Raw genomic sequence first — 11733 nt, forward strand, 5'->3', positions numbered from 1 at the left:
AAACAAAAAAGTAATTAACCTAAAATAAAGTAATTGATTTTTAAAAGAAAACTTAGAAACTTTTGACTCACATTATATTATAATATAAACCAGGATATCAAGATATACTACATTCATTGAAAATTCTCAATATGATTAAAATTCTGTAGCGTTGCTATAGTCAACTTTTTATAGACAAACGCGCTTTCAGTATTAGATGACTATAGTCATCTAATCATTTTTGGTAAAGAAATGAATAAAATGGATACTATAAAAATATGGTCGTAAGAAACTATTAAAAGTTAAACGACACAAATAACTGACTTACTTTGCTCTTCTAATTTCCTAATACTCGAGTATCTTGTCTATTCTAAATCATTTCTTTCAGTTTAATAGTTTCGCATTTTACCGTCTTCATTGCTGTTCTCCCATAACAGAGAACTCGCAATTCCCTTTAATCGAAGTGACGAAGCATGTTAGAAAACACGATCGAACTTCTAATTCGATGAACTCTATCGAAAAGGAACTCCTGCTATGTTGATACTCCTCTAATATCGAAGTAACGTTCTTGAGCCAGCTCCTTACATCGCTTTAATCTCTTTGATATTATTTAATCTGAGTGAATGCATCGAATCTTTCTAAATCTCTAATCAAACTTCCTTTATATATATATATATATATATATATATATATATGTTTTTTCAAAGTTACGAAATAAATACTTTGAATTATAAATAAATTAAATAATTACAATATTAATCAAATAAAAGTTGTTGTAATTACGAAATTAGAATATTGTAAAAATATTGTGTGTGTATGTATGCGCGCGTGTGTGTGTAAATGGGATGAGCCAAAAGTACCTTAATTTTACAATATGATTAAAAGAAATTAATCTAAGATTCTTGAAGGAGAATAATTGCTACTTAAAATCGTTTAGAAACTTTTATCGCCGATCGTGTATAATATCTTAATGATATTAAGAAATAAAAAATAAGTACATCAAATGATAAATAAGATAAACGATTGTAATGTTAATAAATAATAATATAAATAATTAGAATTATATATAAAAAATTAAAATATTGTGTGCGTGTGTATATATATATATATATACATATGTAACTTGTAATATTCTAAACATTTTTTAAATAAAAAAGGAACAAAGGAAAAATTAATTAGAATTAGAAAATTAGAATGTTATAAAAATGTATATGCATATACATACTGAGATTTAAAATATAAAAATTATATATTTTCCTTTTATATCGCTAATACTCACACAAGCGGTTGGTACGACATTGAGCATAGAGTTAAAATGAATATAGATATATATATATATATATATATATATATATATATATTTATATATATTTATATATGTATACGTGTGTACATATATGTGTATATATATCTACATATGTTATTTTATATATATATATATTTATATATATATGTTATTTTATATATATATAAAATAACAAAGTATGTAATGTAACAGGATAATAGCGGGCGTTGGAACGTATCGTAGCAAGCGACCGTGTTCAAAATAAAAACGAAAAGAAAAGATTAAATTCTGACTAAACATGATAAAAAGAAATAATTAAAATGTATAATATAAATGACGAACGTCTTATACACTTTATAAGAATGGATTACACTCGACAAAGAAAGAATGTAATCGTCTTAAAATAAAGAAATAGGTAAAAGGAGAGCACATGTGTCGGTTGGTCGTTCGATTCGTTGTGATACTTTTTTTCTGTTTTTCTTGTTTCTTTTTTTATCTTTTTCTTTCTCTCTCTCTCTCTCTCTCTCTCTCTCTCTCTCTCTCTCTCTTCTTTTTTTTATTTCGGGGGTTGAATAAAATCGTTACGAAAGAGAGAACATTAGTTAAAGTCTATCGAAAACCGATGAAGGGAAGAAGGAGGTTTATCGCGGAACGATACCTCCTGAATAGGAACGCAGAAACAACAGTTGGGAAAATATTTTAACTTATATAATCATTTGAACTCTTCCCAACGATCTCTCTTATCTTATCTTATAGAAATAAATCTTAATTCTAAACTAATTCGGAATGTGCTTTTATACATATACATATAGGTTGTGTGCATATCTTACGTATCAAATGCATATCAGAGTTATACTTCAAACGAATATTTTTCGAAGAATTTTCTTCATATTAAAACAATATAAAAATATAAACTCTAGCTAAAACATCGAATCAATCGATCAGTTTATTTTATCATTTGTTGAATTAACCTAGATCAACGAACTTTATCGAAAAAATTAAATATTATAAATTATTGTCGAGATACACTGTCGTAATAATTACAATTGTTTTGATTACATAATACAATTGTCCTAGTGATTATAAAAGTGAAAATAAGTAAATTATGCAATGACCTAATCATGCGAATTAGAAAATAAATTTATTTCTTTTGTATTTTTCACTTAGACGATGCTATCATAATAATCGGTTCAATTATATAATCAAACGTTTTTATCAAGATACTATATTAAGAAAAATATAAAAGACAATAGGTACAATACGATAAGCATTGATTTAATTGTTTGAATTACCTAGTAAATTAACTTTTTTTAATTTTTCACTTATACTCTACTTTCGTAATTACCGACTCAATTACATAAAATAACATTTTTATCAAGATTTCATATTAAACAAAATGATAAAAAGGAGTATTCGATTAAAGTACTCCAATTTCCAAGCAACATATTTACAATTATTCAAATAAGTAAAGATATAGGGGAGTTTCGTGGAAGCATCGAAATCTTTCTAGGAATGATAAATACCTTTTAAGAGGTATTTCATTGGTATACGTTCGATAGCCAATAAACTGGAGTGTTCGGTGATCGGGAATAGGAATTCCTGATTGGTTAGCGGAACCGGCCAGTATGTAGGAGTTAGAGGTTCCGTCTTCCATTGTCACAGGGAGAGAGTCCGTGAAAGCGAGGAGTCCCATGATGAATCTTCTGATGAATCTTCCAATGCAACCGAATATGAGGGAGAGAAGAGGAAGAGTAATAGAGAAATACACGTGAAATCAATAAATCGAAGTACTGGAATGGCCAGAACCGATGGAAACTCGACCGGAAATGGAACAGGATATCATCAGGATCGTCGGGTGAACCAATCACTTCCTTATCGTTTTCCAATAACGTATAACTGTTGTACGAGAAAAGGAGAGAGAGGTAGAGAGAAAGAGAGAAAGAAAATGAAAGAGAGAGACAAAGATAGAGGACAACTCAAAGAATAGACAAAACCGATTCTCTTTTCTTCGTTTCAACCTATCCAATATTTTCCTCGAAGGTGTCGAAGATTAGACGAGAAGACTGGCACGCTTTGTATTTATTGGAAAACGAGGGCGGTTTGGTAGCAGGGTAACACGAGACTACAGGGGCTGAATTTCAACCCCTGCGAAGGTCACGTTTCCTCGGATATGCCCTAGTAAATGTAACACTATAACATAGTCATCATCGACCGGATTCACGTGTACAAACTCTCTCTCTTTCTCACGAATTCATGTTCGTGTGACAGATGTTGTTTTCTTAAAATCATTCACCCATTCGATCAGCTGTCATATAAAATTCAATGAACTTTGACTCTTTTATTATGCGCGAATTAATTTACTCAAAGTGCTTAAAGATTCGTGAAAATCATTAAAACCGTATCGGCTTTGATGTATTTTTTTTTAACTACCCTTTCATACGTAAATAGTAAAGAACACGAGTAAAACATGATATTCGTATAATCGATAAACCAGAGAGCGCAAAGTAAAAATAGAAAGAGAGAGAGAGAGAGAGAGAGAGAGAGAGAGAGAGAGAGGGAGAAAGAGAAGTGAAAGAGAAAGAGGAGTGAGAGAAAGAGAGACAAAGAGAGAGTTGTAGTGCGCAACTCGAGTCGAAACAACCCCACAGAGGAGTAACTCGAAGGGGGTTAGATTACTTCAAGCTAGTATGCTCTCCTGGCAGGGTGGCGCGCATCGGCGACGCTTCATCCCTCGAAAGGAGTCCGTAGAAGAGGGTTGCACGCGTCTTTCTCATACGATCATCTCCAGCTACGACTCGATCCTTCGAAGCTTCTCATCAGGATTGCTTTCGACTCCTCGTGAATCGAGCACTTAAGCAAGTTGCCATCTCATCGAGGACAGGATTCTATGGCATACGAGTTGGTCACGTAACACTACCCTACCCTACCTCCCCCGTCCCATTTAACCACCCACCAAACCACCCTCCGTTCGAATCCATAAAAACGAACGGAAGGGTGATTGAGAGAGGACTTACGTTTCTTTTTTATCGGCTCTCGCGAAGCAACGCTTGCGCGCCAGCATTATTGGCAAAAGGGGGTGAAAAGGAAAGAGGAAGAGAGTAGAAGTTATATTTTCTCTTCGTTTTTGTTTCCATTTGAAACGTTCGAACGCACATTCATTGTGCTGGCATCGATCTCTCTTGACAATTCAAGTTATTCTAATATATATATATATATTTATTTATTTATTTATTCATTCACCCAATATATATGCATATATACAGAGTAAATTTTTTAAATTGAGACTAGCCGGAGATAACGAAAAATAACCGAAAATAGTTCCATCTGAAGAGACCAAAGATATCTAAAGAAGTTAAACAAGATTGCATACAAAATCTCAGACAAGACCGCAGATCAATCCTCAGACAAAATCCCAAACAAAATCTCAGTTTAAATCCCTGATAAAATCACAGATAAAACGATAGTCGTAACTGCAGGCAAACGTAGACTCAATCTGACCGAGTCAAGCCGATCTGAGACAGACCGAGCTGTGTCAAGCCAAGTCAAGCCGAGATTAGCCGAATAGAGTCGAATCGATCCAACTGAGCTAAACCATGTTTAGTCGAACTAACCGGATTTAATCCTTGCTGATTCTTTTCTGCTTGCAGATTCGATTTTATTCAGACTTATTCGATCCTATTCGATCTTATTAGATCCTATTTATCCTATTCGTTCTATTTAGTCTTATTCGAACCAATTGGATCCTGTTTAGTTCAATTCGGTCCTATTGCCTTCTTCTCGATTCTATTTATTTCTTTGTGATCCTTTAAGATCTTTTTCAATTCTATTCGATTCTATTGAAATCTGAATAATATGGAAGATAAAGTAAATAGCATATCTTACTTCATCAGCGTATCTTTACTATATTTCTTTCATATTTTCCTCAAACATACACATCCACTCTTGCCTTTCATCGATTACTAACTATAGAAATGAAATGAGGAGTCATTATCCAAGCTATACAGCGTAATATGAATAAAATAATAGATACATATGTATATATAAATATATACCTATATACTTATGTATATAATAATAAGTTTAAAGTACATATTCTTTCGTTGAGAATATTATCAAAATTTATTACTGGAATAATTTCGAATTAATTTAAATAAAAGAATAGAATAATGATATATAAAGCAGTATATGCAATTTAATTCGAATAAGTTGCTACGTTTCTTCTGTAAGTTTTTTCTAAACAAGGATAAAATCTACCCTGACATACAACCCTCTAGCAACCCTCTAGTCAATTCTACTATCCGGATGTTTTGGTTTACTTGCCAGCATCTATCCACTCAACCGTATTCGCTTGCTCTTTCAACTCGTCGGATCGAGAAGCTCTATGCAAATATGATATAAATATACATACACACACACACACACGCGCGCGCACGCGCGCGTATCTCATATCTTTCATTGATTTTAATAGAATAATACTTTATAGAAAGATAAATAAGAAAAATTATGTTATTATCTTCGTTGGTTATCTAAAATATTATATTAATTCTAATCAAAAAGATAATTAGATATGAATGATAAATTAAAAATATTAATATAAAGATAAATATAAATATAAATGAAAAACATAAATTACATATAAAAACAAAATAACTTCAACCACCATAAAACTTTATAACATCCCTTAAAATATACACAAATAAGTTCCTAATCTCCTGTTAGAAAAAGCCTCGAGCCATTCTAAATCAAAGACGATCCTATGATCGTCTAATATAATTCCCTGATATTTAAGCAAAGATCTGACTCACCCCCGAAATTTGTCCAACTCTTGTCTAACTTCCTCGTTCTTATGACAGCCTGTTAGAACATTCCGCGTTTTGGCCTCCGAAGACGAGACTCATAAATTTGACGGACCGAACGAGTCTCCTTCGACAGCTACCAATTTTCAGATAATCGATATATATATATATATATATATATATATATATATATATATATATGCATATTCGAATCAGAGTAAATGTATCTGGATGCTGAATGAAGGAGAAACAGTAAAGAGAGAAAGAGAGAAAGAGAGACAGAAAAAGAGAGAGAACTTGGTCCAGAAGATTGCTGAGAGATTTAAACTTCTTGCTCGTTCATGTTACCCTAGTAACAAGATACTGAAAATCATCTCGTGACCTGTACTAACTGTTATGAGAAGACAGAGACACGACATCTTTTATATCCTAATGACCTGCATTTTAAATTAACTTTGTTTCTTATATATATATATATATATATATATATATATATATATATACATACATACATATATATATGAGATACTCTATATCAAACTATACCGAAAAAAATAATTAATTAAGATTGTCTCTATAATCTGTTGTGATGTAATTGATGAACATAGGCTCTTCGAAAGAATCACTAACTAACTGATTACGTGGAACCTTAACAGCATATTGTTAGTTTAACGTGATTAGAAAGTAGAGTACACTTTTGCAATTAGATAAAACTTGGAATTTCAAGTAAGAGATAACGAAAATCAATGGCTGATTAAATTAATCAAATCGGAAATGTTGAAAGACGAGAAAGAGACCTACTGATCTGTTATGCTATCTCACTCAACAGATTATGAACATCATCTCAAGTCGTGATCCACTCCTACGACAATTTCATCATCTCTCTCTCTCTCTCTCTCTCTCTCTCTCTCTCTCTCTCTCTCTCTCTCTCTCTCTCTCTTTCTCTCTCTCTTTCTTCCTCTTTTAGACAATGCTAAATGACTTTAAATTCTATCGTATAACATTTCCTATCCTTCCTTCCGAATCAATATAAAATTATCTAACATTTACAAATATTATTATCATAAGTATCTAAAAATTATTTAAATATCGTATCGTATACATATAATTAAAAAAAATATATATTAAAAAAATGATTAATAATACTATTAGATGAACGTAATAATACTATCAAAATTCTTCAAACATATAAATATAAATAAAGAAGTCTGTTTTTTCCTCATTAAAAGCTAATTAAACAGATACGATTTTACTAACAATTCGCACTCAGTAAACCTAACATACTATATAAATACATATATGTGTTTACCGTAAGCAATGTTTTTGCAACCTACTCGCTCTCTTAGCAGCCTGATCAATAGGAAGCACAAAAGTGAGTGGTGAATAAATGCTAGACCGATAACAGTCACGTAATAGCAACAAAGAGAACGAATTTCACTTACACTTTCATTACGTTCTATCTTTCAGAGTTTCTTCTCTTTCTAATATTCCCATTATCTTTTTCTTTCTATATGTTTCATTTCTCTTTCTCTTTCTCTTTCTATCTCATTGATTTTTCTTTCTCCTTCTATCTTTCACAATTTCTTTCTCTTTCTATCTCATTGATTTTTCTTTCTCTTTCTATCTTTCACAATTTCTTTCTCTTTCTATCTCATTCATTTTTCTTTCTCTTTCTATCTCTCACAATTTCCTTCTCTTTCCATATTACTAAATTTTTTTTCCTCCTTATCTAATTCTATTTATTCATTTCATGTAAATTATTGATTTCTCATTCAAGTTATATTGAACCAATATAACAAAAATTATGAATGAATGCGAAATTTTAACGGGAGTGACTAAAGTCACAAATGAGATACAGATGATAGTTGTGCGATGATTGTCGATGAATTGACTATAATCTTTTTTTCTCCATTTCTATTCCGAATAGTTCAAACGATATAAATCGTTCTAAAAATCATATCATTGTAAATTATTTCACTAGAACGTCGATCAATTAAACTATGTCTATGGAAACGACGTAAGAAAGAAAGAAATGATATAGTAGACTATAGTGGACGCCATTATTAGATATACAACAATTTTATTCTCGATCGAAAATTTATCTTCTTGCCTCTCTTACGGATTATTAGTTTATTTATTTCTTTCGAAAAATTGTCGAAAAAAATCAATTTTTTATGTATATATTATACTTAGTGAATACACTGTGCAATAAAAGAAATATTATAATATATAGATAAATTTCCAAAATAACAAATGTATACCGATATTTTTAGAATATCCATATGTATGCATTATGATTAATTAAACTAATTCATAGCATTTTTATACATTTCTGCCCAGAATGGAACTCTTTCTCCTAATAAATGTCTGTCCATATTCAAATCTTGATTGATATGAATATATTTACATATTTCTCTATTTTTTGGTTCCCAATCGATGGTAATGTCTTCGTCTAACTTAGTAGTTGGATTTCTGAAAAATATAACAAGTAATTAGATTATTAGAAAATTAATATTTCGTATTAATGAATTAATTACTTACCCATCTTTCGCAAAGTTTGTCCACAATTTAGTCATAATCCGCGTCATTTTCTCCTGGGGTGAACCAGGCTTAGGTAAGTTATTGAAAAAGTTCGAATAAAATAGGTAAACTAATTCATCCCCATGGGCTACGCCTAAAAATTTATACACATGATTTGGTATGATGTATTTTACTTTGAAATAATTTAGAAAAATTCACAACTTGTTTAATTATTATATACCCTTTTCAGAGTTTGCTATATTTTTCATGAAACCAATTGGACTTTCGTATTCGAATAAGTATTGATAAACTGATGCTGTGTTTCTATGAGTAATAAAATTTAAAGAGAATGCCGTTCCAGTGGTGAAGTAAGCATCGGTTAACATCTAAAATGCAAGAAATGTTATCGAACAATTTTCACTTTTAAAAATGTTTCAAATCAATATGTAGTTACCTGTGTGAATTCTTCTTCGGTATTCTTGGATATATCTTTGCCGTGAAGATAAAATTCCTTCATAGATTCAGCTAATTGTTTTCTTTGAACAGGATCGGTTATGTTTACATCATTAGGTAGAACATCTTCGAGTTGTCCGTTCAAATATTCAGCCTTTGACAACAATGCTGAATATAAAAATCAAATATCGGTAAAATTTATTTTGTCAGAAACGTTTCGTCATAAATTTACGATGTATTAATGAGGATAATATTTATTGTATACATACCTTCTGCCATGAAAGCAGATTCATGTAGTGTAACACCACCCATAATCGGTACATTAGTAATTTTGCCAGTTTTCAAAAGAGTCCAGGGATCACTCGTTAAGAACACGTCCTGACCAAAATCATATTCTACTGCTGGCACAAAAGCGTATGAAAGTCCATTCATCGTATTCTATGATATGGAAAAATACACGAATTGAAATTACAAATTAGAAGATTATGCATCTCGTCTATTTCCGGTTACGATCACGATAAAACAGATTTCAAATGAACATAATAATACATATTTTTTCTTTCGTTTATTACGAGCTTTTTAATTTACCTTTCATAACAGTACGAATTTTAATTAACAATAAAATAATTACAATATCCTTCATCATCTCCATGGATGCTGTAACTAAGTCTTTTCCCGAAAATTCAGCGAGTTTGTTGACCAATTCACCAGTATCCTGTGTACGAATTCCTAGTGTCTCGCCCAATTTGAAAGCCATTTCTTTGGGTCGATATTGTAGTGCCCATGGATTTAATATCGATCCACTTTGTTCGATGACGTTGTTGAATAATCCTGAATATAAAGAAATTTTTGTTGGCTTTTTATCTTTCGATTATGATATTAGAACGTTACCTTCTGACATCGGTGATAGCATGTGATATTGGACAGAGGCACCACCTGCATCCTCACCGAATATAGTGACTCTATTTGGAGATCCTCCAAAGTAATGTATGTTATCTTTAACCCACATTAATGCCATCACTTGATCCTTCATACCAGCATTTCCAGGAGCATGTTCATCTCCAGTGTTTAAGAAACCTAATGATTAAGAAACATATCTTATCCGTTTCTTCGTCGTTATGAAATATATTTACCAATAGCACCAAGTCTATAGTTGAAAGTAACAATAACGACATCTTGTTCAACGAGAAAATCTGGCCCATAAAAGTCAGAGTTTCCAAATCCTGAATTCCAGTTACCACCATGAATCCATACCATTACAGCTTTATTAGCATCCTTATTCATTTCTGGAGTATAAACGTTAAGATAGAGGCAGTCCTCGTCACCTACAACAGTTTGTTGCACCATACAAAATAATGGACAGAACGAACGATGCTTCGTAGCATCGTAGACACCTTCCCAAGGATCAGCAGGCTCCGACATCTTTAACATACAATTTTCTTCAATTGTTTTTAACGTTCAAAACTTGATCGATGATTTTTTTAGCTTATTTTTTCTTTTTTATTTCATTACCTTAAACTTGTCGACTCCAACATTAGGCTTTGCATAAGGTATTCCTTTAAAACTATAATACGGCTTATTATGCCATACTGTCTGCAATTTTAGACCTTTCAATATACCCTGAGGAATTTCCACTTGAATTTCTTCCTCAGCAGTAACCCAGACAAACGCCACTAAAGCAGATAGCACCAACTTAATCAACCACATGTTGACTGTCTGAGATAATCCTGCCTGTTGGTTGGATGTTTATAGCTTCTGTCTGGCATCAGTAGCCATTAAAAAAAAAAAAATAAAACAAAAAAAAAGAAAAAGAGAAAAACGAGCAAATTAACCATACTACATGACATTGCACAATCAGAAGCGTGCATCGGCCGCGTAATAACACGCTACGCGTTTTATCTAACAGAGGAACAATATTGAATCAAAAGTGATTTTTTTTTTTCTTTAAAAACTCTCTCGTGATCTATCTAAATTACGATGTGAATTGTTAGAATAAATTACGAGCGTCGGATTTCCTGACTTACTGCTCCGGGCATACATCTTCCTGAATAATTCGTTTGCAAATTCGATTCTTCCGGCTTTTTAAACTCAATTTTTGTTTTTCCTCTCCCTCTCTCTCTCTTTCTCTCTCTCTCTCTCTGTCTCTCTTTTCTTCTTCTCGAAGAAAAAACAAACTTTTCAAATTAAAAGTTCGAACTCTCGAAAGTTGATAATTTTTCCATTACAAAATTTTCCTCTTATTACGATCTGATGGATTTAATGAAAAGGATGCGTAGAAAGATATGATTTAGGATAACCGGCACGATGATCAAGAGACGATCAACAGAGCGTACACAAAAAACAAGTCACGTAACAAATTAGAGACGCGTTGCATACTATTTCCAGAACAATCGTATCGTATCACACAAAGGCATAAGAAAAATTCCATAATAAGATACATACATCAATAAACCCGAATCATCATTCTTTTTTCATTTTTTTTTTTTTTTTTTTTTAATCACAAAATTGAAAACGATTTAGAAAAATGTTGTCGAAGTCCTTTTGATGACTCACTCGAATACATACGCACATACACACGTACTCTTATGGAAAAGTTCCTAACTCTGATCCTAAAAAATGACTCGATTCTTTTTTCTCATAATTTGCATTTTTCTTTTTTTTATAATTTTTTTTTTTCTTTCTTTTCTTTTCTTTTTTTTT

At 31.6% G+C, this 11733-nt stretch overlaps 2 protein-coding genes across 6 annotated transcripts in view; one reads left to right on the forward strand and one right to left on the reverse strand.

Moving 5' to 3' along the window:
* Positions 1–11733, forward strand: part of LOC122628291 (xaa-Pro aminopeptidase ApepP) — a 33639-nt gene that overhangs the window by 14493 nt on the left and 7413 nt on the right. The gene's annotated exons all lie outside the window — the stretch shown is intronic.
* Positions 8348–10761, reverse strand: LOC122628292 (juvenile hormone esterase-like). Its single transcript, XM_043810442.1, has 9 exons — positions 10546–10761; positions 10167–10455; positions 9925–10110; positions 9665–9864; positions 9303–9471; positions 9035–9201; positions 8822–8966; positions 8602–8734; positions 8348–8532 (listed from the first exon to the last, which is right to left on the reverse strand). Exons 1-9 carry the CDS (start codon positions 10738–10740, stop codon positions 8367–8369), a joined length of 1650 nt encoding a protein of 549 aa, XP_043666377.1. The 5' UTR covers positions 10741–10761; the 3' UTR covers positions 8348–8366.

The sequence above is a fragment of the Vespula pensylvanica genome, chromosome 4, assembly GCF_014466175.1.
Source record: "Vespula pensylvanica isolate Volc-1 chromosome 4, ASM1446617v1, whole genome shotgun sequence".
In the NCBI taxonomy this organism is placed as follows: domain Eukaryota; kingdom Metazoa; phylum Arthropoda; class Insecta; order Hymenoptera; family Vespidae; genus Vespula; species Vespula pensylvanica.

Coding starts and splice junctions, on each gene's coding strand:
- LOC122628292 (XM_043810442.1), bottom strand. CDS start 10,740: ATGTGGTTGATTAAGTTGGTGCTATCTGCTTTAGTGGCGTTTGTCTGG. Junction 9,865..9,924: donor GCTATCACCGATGTCAGAAG/GTAACGTTCTAA, acceptor CTTTATATTCAG/GATTATTCAACAACGTCATC. Junction 9,202..9,302: donor ATCTGCTTTCATGGCAGAAG/GTATGTATACAA, acceptor TTTTATATTCAG/CATTGTTGTCAAAGGCTGAA.